The following is a 24,330-nucleotide window of genomic DNA, read 5'->3' as shown; positions in this document are numbered from 1 at the left end:
ATTAGTAAGTTCCTTTCTTTTCACTAAGTCTAGCTCTCATTGGGACTAAAATTTGATTTAACCCATAGAACTGAAAGAAAGAATAATAGCAGAATATTTTATAAAGGATGTGGGCTCCCCTGATTTTTTTTTAAAATAAAAGGACACATTTCAAGAATTCTGAAGGAAGCACTGCAAAGGTGTGCAGTGTGGGAACAATCAAATTATCAACAATAGTTCATCAACAGCCGTGATCAAGAAGGAGTTGTTAGCTGTTTGCTGCTAAATGCATGCCACCTTCTAGATTTCAGTTCTTCATATGGGTCCTCTGCATTCTTAGGTACCAATATCCATGCTGTAATCTCAAACACACACACACACAAATACAAATAAATCAAAAACCAAAGTGTGTGTAGCATCTTATTTCAAAATCAAAAGTTCAGCCACTGAAGGAGATAAAAAAAAAACTCTTAAAATTTATGAATGGGATTTGATAGTACCCTGAACTTAATTTAATGTCAACGTACTGGTTGCAATCTGTCTTGGAAATCCTGGATTCCACCCCAAACAAGCAATTAAACCAACTTTATATAAAATTCTTACATAATCATACAGTGGCAGCAACTGAGCAACAAAAGGCTGTGACATACAAACTCACCAATAAGAAACAAGCACAGTTTTCCAACTATTATGTCACACTTGTTCTTTTTAACTTATTTCACTTTATTAGATGTTATCAGCAGAACATGCCAAGATGTTTTGGAACATAGCACAACATATTTTGTACATGCTCAACTTGTAACATCTTTTTTTCAATGTCGCTCATTTAAATCCTTTGCCCACTTTCTGGTCTTTTCCCTTTACTACTTTTGCTGATCAATACTCATAATTTGGCAAATGCATCTAAAGTAGAATTTAGAGCATGCAAAGAAAAAAGAAAACTAGGTACATATCATTTTGGATGATGTATTCTTCAGGGCTTGTCATGGTCTCTTTGTGGCTCCATAAGCGACAGCAGGTGGCAAAATGTGGGACGTTTTTCAGGCAACTGTATAGAAAAGAAATCATGATGAAACTGGCAAATATAGTTGGAATAGAGAAGGTGAGGTATTGCAAAATAGTTTCACCATGAAATGGTGTTTATTCACCATGTTCAGGACTGGCAAGAATCTAGGAGAAGTATGGATGACTGGCTATATGTTCCAGGATTTTATCATTTTAATATGGAATACTTGAGTTATGCAGGAAAAATCACATCTATATTTTATGATAATTATGAGCCTGTCCAGTGGTTTGAGTGCTGGATTAGGACTATATGATACTTGACTTCAAATCCCCACTCAGCCCTGGAAACCCACTAGGTGCCCTTAAGCAAGTCACATTATCTCTGCCTTGAAAAAAGGCAATGACAATCCTCTTCCAATAAATCTTCCCCAGAAAACCCTATCACAGAGTCATTGCAAGTTGGAGTCAATTTGAAGGCACATGACAACAAATAATGATTAATTTAATAGATTTACATTTTTTAAAAAAGAAAAAATATCTCCACATCAGTTATAGAGCAAATCCAGACTGGCTGAAAAGTCTGGGATTTTGTTCCCAGTCTTTCTGATGTTATACTGGGTTAAAAAAACCAAACAATTAAGGAGCTGGTATATAAATTCTCTGGTCATACCGAAGCTGACAGAAAATATTCTGGGATAAAGAAAACATGTATGAATCTTCAAAGTAAAATCAGAACAAACAGGAACAAAATCTGGGACTTTCTGGTCTTTTAAATCATTCTGGTTTCACCCTAATTAATTCTTGAAATCTGTTATTTGCTAGTTTTAAGGAAGAAAAATAATTAACATTCCATTTGTTGTCTTTTGACATCAACATGTCAAAGGAAGGGACTACCAATAAATGAAATTTCTTGTCCATAATCAGACCATTGCCTTCCCTGGCAGGGACTGATTCAAACAGAGATCTTCTCCAGTCCTACTACTTGAGAACCTTTAGCTGGAGATATCAACTAGAACCAGGGGCATTTTGAGTGCAAATCAAAAATTCTAATACTGAAATGTGGGTCTATCCTCTGTACTTCCAGAACTGTGACCATTTTGTTCAGTATCTAGTCTATTTTAGGTGCTAAACAAACAATGGGGGAAACAGACAGCCAAGAAAGGGTGGTTTGAAGCTGTCCCTTCCAACGATGGATTGGGGCCATGGCAACCACACGCCACAGCCCCAATCTACCTTGAACCCAGCCAATAAGATCCACTTCTTTTTCGGCAAGGGAAAAGCTGGCTTTGCTGGCCCTGCCATGGCCCCATGGCAGCTTCATGATGCTCCACCAGCATGTGATGTGTAAACGCCACACTGCCAGAATGTCATGAAGCTGCCCACATTTGGGCAGCCATCTGACTTCTGGGCAGCTTCGTGACATGTGGTGTCTAAATGCTGCACTCCAAAGCCACCCAGATGGCAGCTTAAAAGGACCATCCTAAAAGAACCAAAGGACCATGCTAAAAGTATAGTGTTATGAAATATGCTTTTTGTGACAAGTACCTCATTATAGCAATAGGTACCCCTTAGATCAGTGGTTTTCAACCTCGTGTACTTCAAATGTTTTGTACTTCAGCTTACAGATTTTTCAGCTCACTGGCTGTGATGGCTGGGACTTCTGGAACATCCAATAACATCTGGAGGACCAAAGGTTGGGAACCAATGTAGTAGACAGCATCATGCACCTATGCACTTCTGTAACACCTTTTAAAAAGGGCAGGGGTTAACGATAAAATATGGACACACAGCTATAGAATTCACTATGTTAGAACATAGAGGAGGCATCATTTTTTAAACCTCAACTGAAATAATGCACATACCTCATGCCAACAGCTGTACATGATTTCATAGATTGCCTTAGAAGCCAGTTGTGGACGATACAGCCGATAACCATGACACACCTTCTCAATCACTTGCATATTATCATACTGGTCGTATGGTTGTTTGCCCAAAGTGAACACTTCCCACATTAAAATTCCTGTAGACATGCCCAGTGTTGAAAAACAATGACATTTATTATGTATGTGTTAGTTGTGCCATTCCCCTGCAAAAGTCATAATAATAGATAATACTTTAAAATTCCTTGTAATAAAGCCATTGTGGTATATTAGTTTGAGTGGCTTGGACAAGGACACTGGTGGAAATCCCTGCTTGGTCATGGAAACCTACTGGGTGACCTTGGGCAAATCACAGTCTCTGAGAAAGGCAAAAGCAAACCTCCTCTGAACAAACACTGCCAATAATAACCCACTATAAGTTTGCCTTATGGTCATCAGAAGTCAAAAATGACTTGAAGGCACACAGCAACAAGAGATGGGCCAAGACAGTGAGCTCAGACAAAATGCAAAATCACACCCCAACCAGTCATCTTACATCCCCTGGGCTTCCCCTCAAGCTTATAATGCTCTGCATTCCCCCCTTCCCCCCCCCCCCATGCCAACCAGTTGTGACAACACATCCAAAAACCCCCACAAACATTAAATCAATGAGTAGAATAAAAATCAGTATGCTAAGTGTGACATGACATATCCCTTATGCCCACCTCTAGTGTGAAGATGTCCGATGGAAGCCCATGAAATGTGCTACAGTAATACAGAGGTGGAAAAATCTGCAGCCTGTAGAATAGGCCAGGAAGCATGAATGATTTTAGAGACGGATGTTAGATCACACTGGTGGGTCATGCCAAGTTGTATAGAGGCCCACCTAAATTTTCTGAAGTCTTGTGCAAGCTTGTGGCCAATGTGAAACTTAGCTTGACATCTCAGCCTGAGGTCACAGACTGAATCATATAATTATAGAGTTGGAAGAGGCCACAAGGGCCATCCAGTCCAACTCTCTGCCATACAGGAATACACAATCAAAGATGGCCATCCCGCCTCTGCTTAAACACATCCAAACAAGGAGAATCTGCCACACTCTGAAGGACTGCATTCCACTGTTCAACCGCTCTTACTGTCAGGAAGTTCCTCCTAATGCTGAGCTGGAATCTCTTTTCCTGTAGCTTGCATCCATTGTTACAAGTTCTAATCTCTGGAGCCACAGAAAACAAGCTTTCTCCATCCTTGATGTGACACCCTTTCAAATACTTAAACAGGGCTATCATATCACCTCTTAACCATCTCTTTTCTAGGCTAAACATGCCCAGCTCCCTAAATCTTTCATCACAAGGCATGGTTTTCATTCACAAGACATGGTTTGGTGGCCCACCTTTGGATACGCTCCACCTTAAGTCTCATGATGGCTGGGAATCTTGGTTATCACAAGACTTCCCATGACCCACAGCCAAGCAGCTGTTTGGCCTGATTAAAAGCAACACCATCAACCTCTCCCAAGGTTCAACCCTGCCCCTCCAACATACCTTCAGGGGTACAATTATCCTGGATGTAAGAAAAGAGCACATTCTTTTCACCCCAGGTGGTAGCTGGAGATTATATAGATCAAATGGGCAAGGCGTATTAGTAATTAGTATTCAAATTTCTTGGGCAAGTCACTACCATTTTTTTGTTGTTGTGTGGTTCTAAATCATTTTTTACATATGGAAATCCTAAGGTAAATTAATACTGTTTTCTTGGCAAGTTTCTTCAGAGGGGTTTTTCTATTGCCATCCACGGAAGTTGCAAGAGTGTGATTTGCCCAGGGTCACTCAGTGGGTTTTTATGATCCAACAGGGAATTAAATCCTGATCTGCAGTCATAGTCCAACACTCAAACCACTACATCGTGATGGCAGGGGGCTAAAAAGAATGCTGAGTTAAACATGTCACAGACTATTGCAGTAGAATTCAGAGATACAGCAGTATTAGTTTGGAATATCAGTATGCAAAAAGATCTCATTCTTTAACACAATTAGTCTCAAAGGTGCTACAAGATCCCTTTGCATGTAGCGTACAGGTCCTTCTTCATGCAGAAATCACCATATACCAGTGAGTGGGTGAAATTTCGTCCTTCCCCCAAATATTTTCCTCTCCCATTCCACACAAGGACTGAAAAGAAAGAGCGAGAGAGAGAGCAAGAGAGTGAGTGAGAGAGAGACAGAGAGAGAGAGAGAGAAAGGGGGAATAGCCCTTTTCATTGCTACAGTTGCTGATTGATGCTGCACCTAAGCTCCATTTGATCAACCCAATTGCACTCTTTTGGACTGCTACCTTCTGAAAAATAATTAAATGGCAGAGAAATGAGTCTATTATTGTTTTCAGTTTGTTTGGTGAAGCATTTTAATTGTGACTGTAGTGAACTGGTCTAATTGTTTAGGTAGTAAATCTCAGAAAAGGGAGAAAGCTGGGGTATAAATCTAATAAATAATAAAGAAGAAAAATAAGTCAGAAAAGAACTTGGTGTGTGAAATGAAAAGAAAATTGGAACTGTATTTTATATATGGCAAAGATGGCCTATGTTAATAGACTGCCAGTGGGAAAAGTGTAACCACATAAAGTGCAAAGGCTGCTTTGTCCTTGAATGCTTCCAATCTGGAGGTAATTTTTTCCTGAGCTTCAAATGGCCATATACTACGTGCTACAGTCACCTCTTGTTTTGAAAAAGGCTTGTATAGGAATGAAAAATATAGATATGCATCTTTGCAGGCAAGAACAAATGATTTTACAATTTTTATCCTTGTTTCAATAAAATCATTTAAAACTGCATAGTTGTCACAGACTATTTGCAGTTCAAGACTTATTCGGTGTGAAAAAAATGTATGTGGGCTGTTTTTACCCAGAAAATGGCATTTCTGCACAGAAAATATGCTTCTGGCAAAAATTAGCATTTTCTATAGTAAAGAGAAATCTATGGAGAAAATGCTGCTTTCTGGGCAGCTAACTTGTTTTCTGGGCACAAATCTGCATTTTCCACACAGAAAAAATCAAGAAATGCAAAGATGCCCACTCATCTAGGAAATTCCTTTTCAAGATTTCCCAACACTCAAGAAACTGTAATTTTTTTTGGATGATTTTTGGACTTTTTTCAACCAGTTTTTGATCCCTAATTAAAAAAAAAAAAGAGGGGGAGTAAGGAGCAAAATTGGTGCAGCCTTCTAGGGTCCCATCTGGAGAGCAATGCAGTCTCCAAGCCTTGGCATATCACTTTCTCTCAGAAGAATAAAGACACATTTTTCACTTGCATGTGTAAAAACTTAAAAAATAAAACAAGAAATGTTTAATGATGTGTTCTTCTTCTGTTTTCCCAACTAAACAAGAGTGGTTAGACAGTGAAACTAGTTGCCTAAATGTGGGTCTCCTTCTCTGGATGTCTTCAAAAAGAGTCTGGACAGCTACCTACTGGGGATGCTTAGTTGGAGGTCCTGCAAGGGATTGAACTAGATGGCCCACAAGGTCCCTCTATGACTCTAAACCACAGTAAGTACGACACCTCTCTTCACTGGCATAACGTCTGTCTCTTGGGGTTTCTTCTACTGCATCCACTAGAAATCTGGCCTTAAGAAGCAAAACTAATTTATAAGGCTGTCCACAAATATTGTAACAGGTCAGTTTTGAACCAGGTCTTGTAACTATTTAGGTTTGTGACATGTAAGCAATTTCTTCTTGTTTTGAGTAGCATTGTCAAGATCTGTGAAATGTACTCACCAAAAGCCCATACATCAGACTTGCTGCTGAACTTCGTGTAATGAAAAACCTCTGGTGCTGACCACTTGACTGGAAATTTAGTTCCTAAAGAGCTGACATACTGGTCATCCAGGACATATCTACAAAGGAAAAATCAGTATTTAACCTACATCCTGTTGCATAGATTAAAACAAAGAACTTACCCAGCTGATGAAGAAATTCATCCTACATGAATTGTCAGTTCTCTATGGATGACTTGACTGACACTAATACTAATATCACTTTTTGATCAAATTATCTGTCTGGGCAGGTCTTTGTTTTAAACATTTGCAACAGAATTACAAAATGGATTCAAAAACTAGATGACATAAAAAGGCTTTTTTAGACACTGGGTTTTATAACAAATATTGCAACACTCATCTGGCAAAGGTAGTATAACTTAGTTGCATTAATTCAAGAACATCCTGAGATCCTAACATTGTTGGATTTTTGTTTGTTTTTTGGTCATACAGCCATATATTGAGGTACGCCTGGGGAATAGATATACCTGTCCGTGGCCTCTTTCACTTTCATATATTTTACCTATTATCCCAATCAGGTGGTCACACCCATATGAGAATTTGGCACAAGAACTTCACAGATATGATGGCTGTGGGCTTGAAATGGTGGCATTATTACATGTATCATAGAACAAAATTTTTCACACCACATCTAGGCATTCCAGAGACAAGATGAATTCCCAATTTTATGTGTGTAAACCTAATTGGACTGTTTGTTCCCCACATTTCCAGGAGGATAATCTGCCAGAGGACAGAAACTACTTTTGGCAATCCTTTGTTTAAGGGGTGTTTTTATTTCTTTTGTTTTCTGCTTTTAAAAAGCAGCTTTAGAAGATTCTGTTCCACTGCTAAAGGTTTTAGGTGAGCTTACCTTGTCATTCCAAAGTCAGACACTTTCACTGTTAGGTCAGAATCAACCAAGCAATTCCTAGCAGCCTGTTCAGAGAACACAAGAAATATCAATGAGGACCATTGTGACGGTGATCAGCCTATGATGTCCCAACTTTGTATCTTTCTCCCCCACATTAAGCAAGCTTTGATTTTTACTGGAAGAATGGCACCAGGAGAAGTAGTATTAATTCTTTCTTCTATGTCAGCAGTTCTTTACCTGTGGTCCACAGACCCGGAGTGTGTGTGCGATATTCCTGCAGGGGGCCACAAAGATTTGAGGTCTGGAAGGCTGCTCAACCCACCTTCTACTTGTATAGGGCAGCCACATGACAGGAGACAAGGCAAAGTGTGTGTCTGTCTATCAGTTTAGGCCTGCTCATTCCCTGTCATGTGGTTGAGTGACTGCACAGATAGTCAGCTTTTGCCCTTCTCTCTCTCTCTCTGCCCTCTCTGCTTTCCAGCCAAGAGCACTCCAGTTTCCCATCAGAAATGCTTCAATCCAAGAGGAGGCAGGTTGAGAAGCTGAGCAACAGTGGAGTCAGTCAGCCAGCCTGCCTTTGCCCTTCTTTCTTTCTCTCTCACAGGAAGAAACAGGGAGGAGAGCCACTTCTCCTGCTGGGGTGTTTCTGAATGAAGGTTTAATTGATAGTGTAATTGTTAATGGTTCAGTGTTCAGGTGTTGTTGTTGTAAATCTTGAGTTAAATCTTGGGGGTCCACATTAACAGGAGACATTTAAAGGTGGTCCCTGGAAAAGAGGGCAGTTAAGAACTACTTCTCTATGCAATTTCCCAGCCATTCCTTCCAGAACAAATGGAGAGCATGCTTACCAAATCCCGGTGTATAAACTGATGAGTCTCAAGGAATGCCATTGCTTCACAAACATGGTAACACATCTCCACAAGCTGAAAGGGTTGAAGTTCCTTCCTATGGTTTTTCAAATAACTAAGCAAGCAACCGTTAGCCATATATTCAGCCACAATATAGATAGGGTAGGTCTTGGTGCAAACGCCATATAACTTAACAAGTTTGGGGTGATTCAGCTTCCTAAACAAAAGACCAAGTTTTTCCATTTTATCTGTGCTCTATGTTTCAGAAGTGTGTGAAGCTTCCTTAGTACACAGTAATTAAATAATACTGTCTTACAATTGAGAGACATGAATAAATTGCACGGATCAAAAGAATAATTGGAGATAAGGTTTAAAGCAGGGGTAGGCAATCTTTTTGAGCCGGGGGCCGGGTTGCTGTCCCTCAGACAACTGGGGGGCCAAAGCCAAAAAATAAATAATTAAATAATTTTTTAAAAAATTAAATATATAAATAAACCAGGACAAATGTAGGACAAAATTTTCAAATGGAAGACACTTTTTTTAAAAAAATGGAGGACACGCGAAAAAATTGCTGATTTTTAAAAAAATGTTAATATAAATACATGTTTCTGAGGCTTCTATAGACAATTGCCCCCCAAAGGCCACGGTGGCAATCGGCGGCAGGACCGGGCTGGGGCCGGTCCCAAGGCCTTGCCGGGCCACATCCGGCCCGCGGGCCGCAGGTTGCCTACCCCTGGTTTAAAGTCACTTACACTTCTAGAAATTTGTAATGTGCAAGGAAACCCCTTATTGGCCAGATATTATGTCATAAAAGCCCTAGGGTTTTAAAAACCTTTTTTCTAAACAAATTAGGACTGAGCACCATATCTGCCTCATAGAGGATACTTCCACAATCATAATTTATGGTGTAAATAATTTCCACCACTTTCTTTTCTGCTGGAGTATCTATCAGCCATTAATGCAAACAATAAGGGAAACATAGCTATATCTATTCTGCTATAAAAATGCCCTTATTAATTTGCACTGATATTGACTGGAGTGGTTCTGATACAGACTTAATTTCATTTTTAGGTTTAAACTTGGCCATCAAACCAAGCAGTTCAGGTTTGGTTGTTTATGGTAGGGATTTAATTATGCCCTATTTTGTTCCCATTGAAGAAAGTTTTCAAAGACCATACAGTTTTTGAAGCCTATTCACAAGTCAGAATTTATTCTGTGCAAAAGTTGGATGTGGTTCTTTTGTACGGAAAACAGCATGTTCTATGCAGGAAATACTATTTTGTATTCAGAAAACTGTACAAAACAACCCCATGTGAATTTCGCAAAGAATAAATCACAAAGTATGAAGACTATTGTCAGTCCTGAGTTCTTTTCATCTGAGTTTCTCAACACCTGAAAAACACATTTGTGGCCATTTCCCCCAATATTTTCTAATATTCTTGCCATCCCTAGTTTAGGGCTTGATTTTTGCTCCATTGGCTTGTGGGTTCTATTTTGATTTAGCTGAATTGTCTATTTTGTTTTATGTTGTGTTAAAATTGATTGCACTGGGTCCTTAAAGCTTCAACTATATGGTAGGATAAACATTTTCAACTGCAATGACAGCAACAGTCACAATTGCTGAAACTTTGACCGTGCTAAAGAAACAGTAATTGTACTTAAAGGACAGACAAGCACACCTGTTAATTATGTTAACAACATATAACTCAAACAACATGCACTTTGAATACTGGTGGCTATGTTTCATATACTCTGTGAATCTGTATGTATATGTGAGTGCATAAGAACATAGGCACTGAAGAAAAATAGTTGCTTACATCATGGTTTCAGCTTCTTCTATGAATTCATCTTCAGACATTGATCCTTCCTTGATCATTTTAACAGCAACATCATATTTCTCCTTCCATTTCCCCACCTGCACCACTCCAAATTGACCACTTCCTATTTCTCTCTGCAACATGATATCTTCACGCCTGAGTTCCCAGGGTCCTAGTTTGACAGAAAAAAAACAGGTATTCACATCAGCATGTTTGTTCACTTTATTTTATTGTCAACAGAAGATTTCCTGAATAAAAATGATGAATCTAACATGTAAAGCCTTGTGAAAAATAAACATTTTTCCATACCATTTCCCAAAGGTGATGTAGATGGAACTTTATTTGTCTTTGTAGACACTGCATGTCGAAGTCTTGTAACCATACCTGAAAAATACATTTATTTTATTTTTAAAGCTATATGTGGTATACAGCTAAGCACTTGATAACAGTGAGACTCAATTTGTCATATTCATAGGCAGATACAGGTTGATTATCCCTTATCTGAAACTGAGATGAGAAGTGTTTTGAATTTCGAATCCCCCCCCCCCATTTTGGAATAATTATACATATATAGAGAATGAGATATGCAAAATCAATTTATGTTTTACATACACATAGCCTTAATGTAATTTTATATTTTCTTCTGAAAAAGAAAAAGAAAAAAAAGCATGTGTACATTAAGTATCAGAAAGCAAAGGCATCACAATCTCAGCAACCCATGTGGAAAATTTTGAAGTATTTCATATTTCAGTTTTTACAGATAAGGGTTATTCAAGCTGTATATAGTTCTGGTTGTGAATGTTCTTTTGGTTGCTATTGTTATTGCACTGTTTCATTTTAAAGCATTATAACAATTCATATTATTTCTTGGAAAAATTATTTCCCCTAACATGCCTTTAAATTGTTTCACTTGTCTCAAAGAGCTAGCTATTCATATGAATAAGTCTATATGCTGACCTCTGTATGTATCACTTTCAATACTGTTCATCCCTTCCCAACAAAATTGTCATACTGTCCAAGCTGTACAATGCTTTGTAACCCTTCTTATTTAGGCTAAAAGCCATTTTTCCTCCATTTCATTTTTAAATACTGTATTGGCTTGGCGTGTATAAAGCTTCAGAAAGGTAGAAGTCATGACAAACAAATAGCAGTACACTTTCAGGTATGGACAGCATCACATTCATGCTGTCTGAACTCACACTCATAGCAGACAATGTTCAATGCTGGGTTTGTACTAATGGAAACAATTCACATTAATAAAAGGTAGGACTCTCTCTTTTTTTACCCCTGTCTTCCCATTCTACTGCAGCACAGTGTTTTTACTGTTCCAAAGGCTACCTGCAACCTGTAACTTTGCAGGGGAGGGAGCAAAAAAGTCTGCATTGGTAAAGGGGACTGCTGAAAGACAGATTACCCCACCGTTGCTAATGTACATCGACAATCTAATACATCTCAGCACATGCACCTGTTTTGTCTGGGTGGGTGGGGGGATCAAATCTAATCAACAACAAAAATTATTAATTAACTTATGGATTTTCCAAATGTTCCTGATGAATTCTATTGCATTTTCCTTACAACTATGGCTACATACATGCCAAGCACCATGGGCCCTAATTGTTGGCTTGGAAATGGCTGATGAAACCATGAGGGGAAAATCCATGCAAGAATGGAACACTACATTGCTGTCAGCACCCAGCCCCACACTTGGGAATGGGAGTCTGCTCTGCAGGTGTTCCAGTCTTAAAGTGTATGCAAGTCTGGAAAATCAAGAAGATATGAAGTGAAGAGCATGTTACAGGTAAGTTAACTCAGGTGCTTATCTTATAAATTGAGACAGAAAAGGATAAAAAAAAAGTCGCAAAGATTAAGAAGGGACACTGGTTAGTAATGGGTCATTTAAAAACATTAAAAGCTTTTGACAAACATTACAGAGATTTATATGTAAAGGGCAATGAGAACATTTTAGATATGAATATGGGATCTAAAGATTAAGCCAACTGAAGACTTTTTGAAAGATTGGAAACCATTTATAGATTTTTTTTAGGAATAGAAAATCTAACTAAGTAATACAGTCAGCCCTTCTTATACACAGATTTTTTTATACACGGATTCAAGCATCCACAGTTTGAAAATGTTCAAAAAAAGTATAAATTTCAAATATCAAACCTTGATTTTCCATTTTTTATAAGGGGCATCATTTTGCTATGTCATTTTATTTAATGGGACTTGAGCATCCACAGATTTTGTTATCCAGGGGGGGATCTTGGAACCAAACCCCAGCGTATAACAAGGGTCCACCGTAATCTGTGGCTCTGGTTATTAGTAATTTTATTAGTAATTATTAGTAATTTTAGTACTAAATAGTTCAATCTGTAAAGGTATAGCCAGGATGGGGGAGGATCCTAGCCTTACTATGGACTTTATCACACCAGCAAAAAAGATGGGAGCATAGTGGGATGCTCCCGTCAATATTGCATGATAATTCCATGATTATCACACCACATTGTGTAACATCGTGATTATCCTGTGAATAAAGAGGAATTCTAGAGCCGCTTTTTATTCACGGAAAATCCTGTGAAACAACTAAATATGTTTTAGTTGTATGTTTTCCTTTTTTCCCTTCTTTTCTTTTTCCTCATTTCTTTATCTTTGATTGTATACTTTTTCGATTATAAATTAAGCTATTCATGCTAAAAATTAACAAAAATTTTAAAAAAGAAGGTCAGAGTGCCAATAATGCAGAGAAATTTTAGCCAGCGATGTCCCAGCCCTTTGGCTGAAATACACTTACTAGGGAGCAAGCCCTACTAAACACAATAGAAATTACTTCTGAGTAAACATGTTTAAGACTGTGCTGGAAACTGATACTAAACACTGCAACAGCCATCCATACATAACTAGTAAACTTATGTGCATAAGCATAATTTAAAACTATGAAACATTTAAATAAGCTTACCTGCTGAATTATGTTGGTGGTAATGAATGAGCTTGGGAAGTGAACTGAAACAGTAATTCTCAGCCAGGTAAAATTGGTTTGCACTGTTTACATGAACATGATAATGTTTAACTATTCCGTTTTTATCTCTGAAAAAAGAAATACAAGCAATTGTTATATTTAGAAGATCCCAAAGAATGGCAGAGAAGTCAGGAAAAACCCCTCTATTGTTGTGCCTTAATAACTGTGGGTGTTTCTAAAACTGAGATATTTTACACCACTTTCTTCTGTTAACGTACTATCGACAGCCAAAAATAAATAAATAAACAATTTAGCTCTTCCATAAGAAACTTGAGAAAGCAATCCTAGAATTGGCCTTCAGTACAGGGACAATTAAGTTTCAATTATGCATGCAGTCAGAGAAACAGGATAAATATCAGCACAAAACACACTGCAGAAATAATCCAGTTTGAGACCACTTTAACTGCCCTGGCTCAGGGCTAGGAAAGCCTGCAAATTGTAGTTTATTGTGGCACCAGAGCTCCCTAACAGAGAAGGATAAATGTCTCACAAAACTGGTTCCCAGAATTCCTTAGCATTGAACCAGGGCAATTAAAGCCGTCTCAAACTGGATTATTTCTGCAGTGTGTTTTGGACCACAGTTCCCATGTGCTGAGGCAAAATCTTTACTGCGTGTAATAAAGAAACTATATACATGGGATATATACTGTATGTTGCATACTTACCTACCAATCATGCTAAGTACTGATACTGTATACTTCCCCGTGTGACTGGAATTACGAACCATAAAAGCACCTTCTTTCCCCTTTTAATGAAAGGAAGACTAGTATGAGAAGACAACTTTAATGAAAGTAAGGAACTTAACAGTTCAGAGTCATGACACTTTCCTTTTTTCGTTTTGGTGCTCTGCCTGTGCTAGATGTTACTCCATTGCTAGTATTAAAATAAAAAGCAATTGTGAGGTCAGGCTGCTACTACACTACAGAAATAAAGCAGCTTGATACCACTATAACTGTCTTGACTCATTGTTATGGAATTCTGGGATTTGTAGTCTGGTGGGGCACCAGAGCTCTCTGATAGAGAAGAATAAATATTTCACAAATTATAAATTCCAGAATTCTATACCACTGAGTCATGGCAGTTAAAGTGGTGTCAAACTGCTTTATTTTTGTGGTATGGCAGCAGTCTCAGCCAGCTTTGGTAGGTGGAATTGCAAGCACCAACTTGTCCTTTTATACCAGGCAGGAAAATATCTTTTATAGAAATAAGTTTTTTATGTTCTATGCATTTTATAAAAATAAGAGTGTATTATTAATTTAAGAATTTAAATCAACCTGTATTCACAGTTGTATATTTGAAAAATTTGTTTTCTTGAAGCAGCTTCCTCCATGTGATATGTTAAGTTTATGAAGCTGGCTGACGACTTATGGATGTAGGTGTTCAACACATCTGAGGGGTATCAGATTGGGTAAGGCTGCCTTAAAGTAACCACAAAGAGTCAGTAACAGAAGGGGGGGGGGAGCAGGATATTAATGAACTACTTGTGTCCAGGGCCTTCCTTGGATGCTTCATATGTAGAAAGACAGATTGTCCATGTACATTCTGAACATCCGCAGCTGCACCTCCTTCCACTGAATCCTCCAATTCTACAATCCTGTCTCCCTTTTAGTCAGTCTTATGTAAGTTGATTTATTCATTTTGCAGGCACTGCTCGCACATTTATTGTAGCTCATTATTGTGTAACACAAGGATGTAGAACGTGTGGCCTTCCAAGTGTTAATATTAGTCCATTGTCTATGCTAGCTAGGATTGACAGGCGTTGCAATTCAGGAACATCTGGTTCCCCCCCAACCAACTAGAAGACCCAATTAAGAGCCCAGCTAAACTTTGGCCAGACTTAAAGTGAATGCTAACTGAAACCTTCTGGTTATCATCACTTCCTAGTATTTTCTAATACCAGGAAGCAAGAAGTAAATTGGCTTCCTTGCCAACAGGCAAGCAAATGGAAGCATGTTGCTAAAGAGACAATGCAGAAACCTATCAAAAATGTACAGATATTTAAATATTACCTTCTGTTGCAACAGTTGTTCTGCCTGGGCCCTCGAAAGACTACCAGCATACCAACTGCAACAAAAATGATAGCTAACATATTATATTTGTGGCATGCAATGATTATGGAACAATAACTGAAAATAGATTAAAGAACACACTAAAAGAATCCATTAATTGAACCAGGCATCCCATAAAAATATGTCAAAGTTCTAATTCCTGCTTTCATTAATTTCATGAATTAAATATTCTTACTTAATATTGGCATGGGATTTAGAAGTACATATTTTGATCAAAACTTTACACCTAAAAAGCTAGTTTGAAATGCCAAACAAAATATTTAGTCACTATCACAGCAACAGATGACTGCTGAAACATCTGCTTAATAGTAATAACTTAATATAATTTTTCTCCTGTTCTTTTAATACTAAGATATATAGAGTCATCAAATGAACTTAATGGGACAGTCAGGACAGACAAGGGGTACTTTAGTTGGTACCTAATTAAATTATGTAATTCAGTACCACAAAATATATTGATAACTTCAAATTTGAATGCTGGGCTTGCTAGGTCTGAAGTCCAGTCTAAGAATCTAGGCCTGTGGTCTAGTCTAGGAGGGCTCATCTTATATTCATAAATATGGGCAACACAACAAGGACTCGTTATTTATTTACCATATTTTCTAAATGGTACAAACTGTTACTGTAAAAAAATTGCTGAAATGTGCAACAAGCCATAGGGAAAGCTATTAAAAATATTACAGGTACATTGCAAATATTCAGATAAGGATTAAAAAAAGAACATCATGACCAAGCCTGCCCAAAAGGGTTACACAGAATTAAAATCTGAGGTAAAAACTTGGAATTGTACTTTGTAAGTTTAATGGCAGAGTTTGGAAAGTTACTGTTAAGAAGATGGAATACAAAGACATGTTGGTCAGCCATAACTGAGCAGTGGTAGGACAATGGTCTGAATCTCAGAACATCATTATGTCACTTCTGTGTGCCTTTAGCATGTCATTATATTAAATATGATTTCAAAAATGTTTTCAAGTCTGGCACTGAGTATACAAAGCATAGCTTAATTTGATGTATTTCTTCTCAGCAGTAAGCTCCAATATAAGAGCTTCCAGGGCTGCAAAGTTCCATGCAACAGATTTCTGGGCTTTAAATGACCCCTCTGTCTTTGATTGGAAGTAACAGCAGAAGAGGTTATGGGCCAGATGAGGATTCCCCACAGGTCACAAGTTTTGCAAATGTAGACTGTAATTTGCATTCACCTACCAGGTTTACCAACTCGTTATGGACTATTTGCTTTCTCTCCTTCTAACATAACTCATAGCATTGTTGCAAGATTAAAAAGAGTAGGAAGGGAACTATGTAAAATCCTTGGAAAGAAGAAAAATGTGAGATATAATTGCAGTAAGTAATAACTGCAATATCATATCATATAGTGGGATTAGCAATTACATGCAATGGCAAGCTGATAGTAGCAACAATGCAGTGCACAAATCTTGCAGGTAAAATTGATTTTAAAGGGCATTGTGAATACTCTTTTTTCCCCCTGTGGTAATTAAGGTTTTTCTGCAGTGAACACTCAAATACTGCCATCGTACTTTGTGAGTCATAGCCCCAATAACCAACAACACCCAATGGTTTCCTCACTCGTATTTGGCAAAGTTTTCTTCCTCTTTGGCTGGTACCACTTCATCTGTCTCAGTGCTTCCTCTGCAAAAAGAAAAAGCATGATAGATCGTAATGAACATCCAGATATAATCCATTTTATTTCTCAGCCATATTAAGATTAACCTAGTAGAGAAACTGACCAGCTATATTTATAGACATAGGCATGTTATGTCTGGACACAGCTTACCTTGATTCATCAGTGGTCTGGGATATCACCTTCAGATATGCATGTGGAGCAAAGCCTTCATTACTGTAAATGAAAACAACATTTAAAAGGTGTTTTTTAATTCCTAAAGGAAGCACTATAAAGGAAGGAGATACAAGATCAAATGAAAAATTGGATTTCATAATGATATCATGGGAGTCTGCTATCATTGCAGAATGATCAGCATCTTCCTTCCATGTATATTAATGCAGGACCAGTGTCCAGACTAGGGACAAGAGTTCAAGACCAACAAGGATGTGAGGGTGATCTGGCTGCGACATCTGTCACCCCACTGATCGCCAGGGTTGATTCGGATTATCTGGCTGGCTAGGCGGGTGTCCCCTTCTTCCCTAACCGCTCCATGTGCGTCCCTCCCAAAGCTGCGCGCTTAGTGGAAGGGGACAACCATCCCAGATAGAAGGAGTGTACCGTTCTTCAGTCAAGGGTATACGATAGCTGCGTTCCCCTGCTAGAACCTCCAAACAAGACCAACAATGTGATGGTGGGAGATGGTGGTGCTGCCATGTTTTTCTTTTTTGTTGTTTTTAACTTATTTTAACATTCCTGTTGGGATATCTTCCAGTCAGTCTGTGAAAACGTTTGCATGGCAGCAACCATCCTAAATGAATGATACATTTGCCCAGCCTCACACAAAGAAGTACTCTTGCAGCTTTTCAAATCTTAAGAGATTTGAAATATTACTCCACAGTCTTTCCTCTAATTTCTATATTAATCGACTAGACCACTTATACATACAGTTATCATTATTCACCCCACTTTTGTATTGAACCTTTCCTCCAAAGAATCTATGGCAGTGTACATGGGAGCTACCTTGTCCTCTACATATGAGGTAGATTAGCTGAGGATGCATCTACACTGTAGAAATAATGCAATTTGACACCACTTGAAAATGCTGTAGCACCATCCTATGGAATCCTCAGATGTATCATTTTACAAGATCTTTAGCCTTCTCTGCCAAAGACTGATGGTGCCTCATAAAACCATGAATCCCAGGATTCTGTAGGAGGGAGCCATGACAGTTAAGGTGTTGTCAAACAGCATTTTTTTTCAGTGTAGATACAAGTGATTTTGACTGAATCATATTGAATATCACAGTTGAGGTTTGAATCGATGTGTCCTAGGCCCATCAATTATCCCTGCAGAATCACATGTATGCCAGGAGTTCAGCCAGCAAAGTATCAGTTGACTCTTAGACATAGTTTTTGACAAAATAGCACCATGGGTTTTCCTTTTAAAATCAAGAAATTTAATTCTTCAGTAAATTCTGTACTCATGAGTGAAAGGTTTGTTAACAGGGTATAAAAATAATTTCTCAGTAATCAGAATATATAAATGATCTTTCCAAACATACCCTTCCAAATCTCTTACTTGCCACCAGTCAGGGTCCTCATCTTTCAGAATATAATATTTGTTATTTCTGACAAGTTGAATATCAGAGTTTCCTTTTGGTTCATAATTATAAACAGCTAGTGCTTCTTTCAGATATGACTTGCCAAATATTTGACCTAGTGGCTGCTGTGAAAACAAACCCAGCAGGAGAAGGAAATATATTACACAGTGAATGTGGAGAAAAAATGATAGCCAGTTCCTCATTAATAATATCAATAAGAGCAACAACTACTACAAAGCACTTGTCAAGTGTTCAGAGTACCTTAGATACACTGTGTTGGATCCAAATGTAATCATACTTAGAGCAGACCAGTAGAAATAAGTTGGATCTCAGTTAGTTTGTCTAAGTGCTTCACTGCATTAGTGATTTTCTAAAATGATTATATATATATGTGTGTGTGTGTGTGTGTGTGTGTAATTTTAGTGTTCTGAATATTGTCAAATCTTTTCTTTTCATTTACTTTACTATACATTTTCCCCCTGACATCAGCATACTGCCCCTGAGATGAAGTTCATGCAAAGGAATCTTAATGTTTAATTTTAAAACCCATGTAATCAGCACATATACCCGTCTGTTTTTCAGGGGTGTTAATTTCAAAAGATATAATAATGTTTGTGCAAGAGTCAGTAAGACTAGAGTCTGCAAATCCTAACAGATTCTTCATTTAAACAATTCTTTAATGAGCTGTGTGATCACACTCCTAGTTGTTGAAGCCTTTGTTGAAAGAGTGGCAACAGTAACTAAGGATGGAAGAGTTGCTCCCATAATTAGCTGAAACAAAGTTATCATAACTGTGCCATGTAAATGTCAAACATGTACAAGGACTAGGAGTCTCCTTGTCTCTATAGCTATTTTCTGTGGGCTAGGAGTGCTTGAGGAACCAGTACAATGAGAAATATTTTCAACCTTTTTCAACTTCCCACTAGATGGTATAATAAAGAGACCATATATTTTCCTGCATGTAAGTTTGAATCCTAAAATGACAGTTTGTAATGTTTACTGTCAAACTGTATAGCGATGTATGTAGCATATCCTTCTATATGTATGTATGGGCTCAGATATTTAAACAACATGCATTTGCAGAGCTTAGGTTTGATTGTCAACAAGTGGGTCAGAATAGGAGATAGAGAGGTGTCCGCCAAGACACTGTTGAACTACAATTACCATTGGTCCTTACCACTGGGTATTTTTGCTGATGGGAGTTGTTGTACATCAAACAAACAGCAAACTGGTCTTGCCTCTTCATTTTCATAAACATTGGCCAATTCCCAATGTCTTTGTTCACTAACGACCATCGTTAAAACTGGACTTGCTACTTCATTTCCATACACAAAAGATTTTGAATTTTAATTGACATTCTCACATACCAATGGCATATATATGTCTGTCCCTGATTTTCACTCCAATAAATGTATCTGACAAAGTAGAATGAAGTCTATGAAAGCTCATGCTGCCAACTTCTTTCTTTCAGTTAGTCTCAAAGGTGCTACAAGATCTCTCTACATACTGATTCTACGGACTAACATGGCTATATCTTTGAATTCCAACATTTGGAAGGCCACATGTTCCCAGGACTAGGTTAAAACCAGAGCTTGGAAAAATTGTACAATGTAGTCCAAAAACAAAAGTAGCTTCCTGAAGCTCTGGTTAAAAAACAAATTATATTAGATGAAAAGAGAGGCAGGGCAAGGACCTCTCTTCTTGCCAGGAGTCACCCATCAATTCAAACATTTCAATGGTCTGTCTGCCACATGTATAAATACCTAAAATGGATTGCTAAAAGGATTCTCACTTACCAATTGTCCTGGTATGGGTGGGAGTGGTTTCACTGCACTACTTACACTGTGTAGGCTGGAGTCTACATTAAGAAAAAAAAAAAACTAAGTGAAATTCATCCCCTAGAACAGGAGTTGGGGGGGGGGGGATATTGCCCATGGGCTGCATGTAGATCCCCAACCTCACTTTTTTTGGCTCCTGAAGCCCCCTCTCCCCTATCTCCCCAATAGCAATAGCATTTACATTTTTATACCACTTATCAGTGAACTCAGCACCCTTACAGACAACCCAGAACCCCATATTACTTCCAAATACCCATTTTCCTCAACCATGTATCTCAAAATGGCAACAGACAGTTATGGGGAGTGAAAAGGAAAAGAGGGGTATTTGGGCTTGCTTTGGTGTGTGTGTGAGAGAGAGAGGGAGAGAGAGAGAATTGGCTCCTAGCTCCCACACATCTTACAAGTAGGACCTAGAGTTAGATATTGGGTAAACTTTCTGGCAGCTTTAATTATTATGGCATAAGCACTGGACTAACCAGGGCAAATTTCAGTGTGTATTGTTATGGAATAAAGATCCCATTCAGAGGAACTCAGCAGCACCCAATGCTACACTGGACCATTGCAAATGAACACTTGCATGTGTGCTGAGTGACAACACTTAGCTCTCTTTAAAGAGAGCTGCTGTCTACTTGCCAGAATACTCTGGGCTGCTCCTAGAGTATTCTGGTACTGAATTACCCCAATATTCACCTCTTATCTTTTGGCTCTCTTGACAGAAAATGATGTTGTTGCTGCTGAGGTGAGAATGAGGCACCTAGCACACTACTGATAATGGTGCCTCATTCTGACCTCAGAGTGACTGACACACCTGCAGTGGTGGCACTAGGTGGTTTGCAAGGACCATGTGGAAAGGCAACTACCCATCATCATTACACAGAGAGCTGGAGGGGAAAACGACAGCAGAAGGTAAACCTTAAAAATGTGGGTTGGTGGAGGTGTGAGCATTTTGAAGACTATCTGGACCCTATTTGGGGTTTTGGTCCTTCATTGTGTAAACAGGACACAGTGAGCCTGGGGGGAATTTGGGTTCAATCACATGTAGAGAAGACCAAAGTCTACAGGCATGCATCCTCTAGGCTGAGATGAGTATGTACATATATCTGCAATTTGAAGGTGGAACTAATGGGTACCTTCAAAAGAGCCCATCACACACTCAGACCCAGTGTATCAAATTATAGAAAATGATTCTTCACTCTTCATGAATCACAGCAAGGTCCTTGTGAATATCAGACAGCAAGGGCAAATAACAATAGAAGTCATCCTTCTGACTGTATAGGCTGGATGTCTTTTGTTGGTAGCTGTCAGAAAGACCTGGACCTTGATCTGATCCAGTTATGTTCCTTCCTTCTAGGCATGCGTAACTGAAACTGGTCTCCCCAAATCTGGTGCCCTCTAGATGTTTCGCTGGCAAGGGATAATGAGAGTCACAGAGCAGCACAACTGGAAAGTTTCAGGTTGGGTAACAGTGGCTTAAACTCAACGTTAAAATCTTAAATCGTTTTGAGAGAAGCAACATTTAAGATGCAGTGTTCTCCAAACAGTAGAGCACTCTTTATCTAACTGTAAAGATTAACTAGCAAGTAAAACTGTGATGTGTCAGAAGCTAGGCCAGGGTGCAACATTTGCATGTAGATCATTTGTTTTGGAAATGGACCAGTACTCATATTTCTGTATAACAACAGCTGCATTTGAAGAAAAAAAATAACAGTGCATTGTTTGTAGCTCCTGAAGTACACAACAGCCCTTACCATCAATATGTGTGCCTAAGCTTTAGCATTTCACTCTCGATCCTTCTCCTCTCCAGCACACACATCTTGCTACATTAACATAAAAGCCAGTACACCAGAGAAAACAGTAGGCAACAACTCTCAACTCTGACATGCCAGTTTCTTTTGTGGAGTTTTTTCCCCCACCTCAGGAAACGGGGGAGAAAAAGTGTTTTTAAATCAGACAGGGTGGCCAGAATCCTTCTGAGATGTTATGATAGCTTAACCAGGAGTGATGCTAGCATATCTACAGTCTGTGGTATTACAAAAAGAGATATCCAGTACCTTCATATTCAGGTAGTACAACAGCTATGAAATGGTGCCTGGCCACAGCTCTGCCCCAATACAAATAGCCACTGCTACCACTGACTTGTCTGGCTCCGTCTCATTGCTCTTGAACTTGAAACACTGTCAGCTTTCTACAGGAGACTGGCCAGATTTATCTCCCTGGTGAAAACTACAAAATTAAAATACTGTTCATTCTATCTAGATAGACTGTCATCACATGTGATTCAGAGAAATTCAGGATTTTTGCCAGGGGCAGGGGAGGACTTCATAAACTCTGCAACATAAAGAATCACAGTTTTTACTGGGGGAATCCACAAATATTTGTGAGGATGCACATTATTGAATGTATGGCTGTCTGTCCTCTTTGCATGGATTCACATGGATTTCTATGGCTGCACATTTTCAGCAGAGAGAGGGCAAATAGATGCAAATTTGTGCAGGAAAGTGAAGAGAATTAAACACTGATGGAAATGTGCAAAAATCCACAGCAATTCGCACAATATACTTACATGCAGACTAGCCCTAACTTGAGCTTGTACCAAGTGAAGGGGAAGAGGAATACATGGTCCTCCTAATCTAATGGACTGTGTTTTTTGTCCAGTACATCACATATTACTTCTAAGATGTACTTCTTACTTCTGAGTGCAGCCACTCAGATTACTGAAACACACTAGAATCATAAACGTTAATATTTTATTTCTCCATATCAACCACCACTTGGAAAACCACATATTTCATACTAGGGGTAAGAGGAGTTTTTTCCCCTCCAGATGTAACTGGATTCTAACTCCGATGAGCCCTAACTACAATGGCCAACATTTAGGGGTGAGGAGAAGAGTGGTCTAACAAATATAGAGGGCTATAGGTGTTAGGGATGATGGGAGTTGTTGCTCTTCACCTCTGGCTCAAACTCACCACCTTGTTACGCACCGGCACTGACCAGTTTTGGCCAGTGGTTAAAGCTTTGCTCTAAAGCAGCAGAGTTACAGAGAATAGGCTGAAGACCCTGACAAACTCTCCAAGCCTTCTCACTCTTGCTTCCACAGAAGTCTTCCCACTTCTTCAGGATCCAGCTGGCTCTTGTATCTTCACCCAAGACACCAGACAACTCAGTAGTCTTATATAAACGATCTACTTTATTCTACTATATACAGCTCCAAAACTATCCAATACAACAATACTCCTCCTCCACTACTACCCACACAATACATTGGGATTCATAGCCATTATTATAGTCATTGCAAAATACCACCCACTGTTGTCTGTTTCCACCCAGTGGGCGTGTACATCCACTCTCATTGGCTCTCTTGGTTCAACCCACAATTAATGATTTCATCATTTCACCTTGTCCACTTAACAATTCTCAGGTGTGTTCAATTATCCACTTTACATTTCTGTCCTTGGCATTTAGGACTTGCTAATTCCATTACCTTTTACACCTGTGTGGCTTCTATTTGTTTCTGCTGAGTCACCCTGACTCTCACATACATGTTTTATTTCAGTCACTGTATATCACATGCTGCTTTTTCTTTAACAATAGGTTCCACGCACTATCACATGGGGTTAAAACCCCGGCTTACTTTACCTCAAATTCAGTGCAAATTCGGGAGGCAGCCGGGTCCTATCACACAGAAATCGTGACTGAATTGCTGCCTGGGTCCTGTAAGCTGCTTCAATGACCCCCTTTTGAAAACAGAAGCTTCCAACTCCTACGAATGCCCACCGAAGCGGCTTACAGGACCCGGGCTGCATCTGGGATTTCTGTGTGAAAGGAGCCAGCCGTCTCCCAAATTAGCACTGAATTTGGGAAAGGTAAACTGGGGTTTTAGCCCCCTGCGGTAGGGTCCTGCTTTTTTAAACTAATGTTTTAGGTTGCTGTCCTACAAAATACTATAAGTTTCTTTCTAGTCCTGCACTCAGACTGAAGAAATCTGTCAGTTTTGCTTCCTCCAAC

General features: G+C 38.9%; 1 protein-coding gene across 1 annotated transcript in view; it reads right to left on the bottom strand.

The window, feature by feature from the left end:
* Window positions 1-27: 27 nt before the first annotated feature.
* BMX (BMX non-receptor tyrosine kinase) overlaps window positions 28-24,330 on the bottom strand; it is a 37,289-nt gene continuing 12,986 nt past the window's right edge. The window contains exons 7-20 of the mRNA XM_089511659.1: window positions 20,281-20,342; window positions 18,446-18,609; window positions 17,056-17,118; window positions 16,848-16,910; window positions 15,204-15,258; window positions 13,860-13,939; window positions 13,135-13,262; window positions 10,488-10,562; window positions 10,179-10,350; window positions 8,362-8,578; window positions 7,514-7,578; window positions 6,605-6,723; window positions 2,847-3,004; window positions 28-1,027 (exon numbers count right to left, since the gene is read on the bottom strand). Of these exons, the coding sequence (XP_089367785.1) occupies window positions 953-1,027; window positions 2,847-3,004; window positions 6,605-6,723; window positions 7,514-7,578; window positions 8,362-8,578; window positions 10,179-10,350; window positions 10,488-10,562; window positions 13,135-13,262; window positions 13,860-13,939; window positions 15,204-15,258; window positions 16,848-16,910; window positions 17,056-17,118; window positions 18,446-18,609; window positions 20,281-20,342 (1,496 nt within the window). The 3' untranslated portion in view covers window positions 28-952. The remainder of the gene's footprint in view (window positions 1,028-2,846; window positions 3,005-6,604; window positions 6,724-7,513; window positions 7,579-8,361; window positions 8,579-10,178; window positions 10,351-10,487; window positions 10,563-13,134; window positions 13,263-13,859; window positions 13,940-15,203; window positions 15,259-16,847; window positions 16,911-17,055; window positions 17,119-18,445; window positions 18,610-20,280; window positions 20,343-24,330) is intronic.

This window comes from Sceloporus occidentalis, unplaced genomic scaffold (assembly GCF_023333645.1).
Source record: "Sceloporus occidentalis isolate IW3139 unplaced genomic scaffold, rSceOcc1.0.p SCAF_2, whole genome shotgun sequence".
Lineage (NCBI taxonomy): Eukaryota > Metazoa > Chordata > Lepidosauria > Squamata > Phrynosomatidae > Sceloporus > Sceloporus occidentalis.
This window is presented reverse-complemented; position numbering and strand designations above follow the sequence as displayed.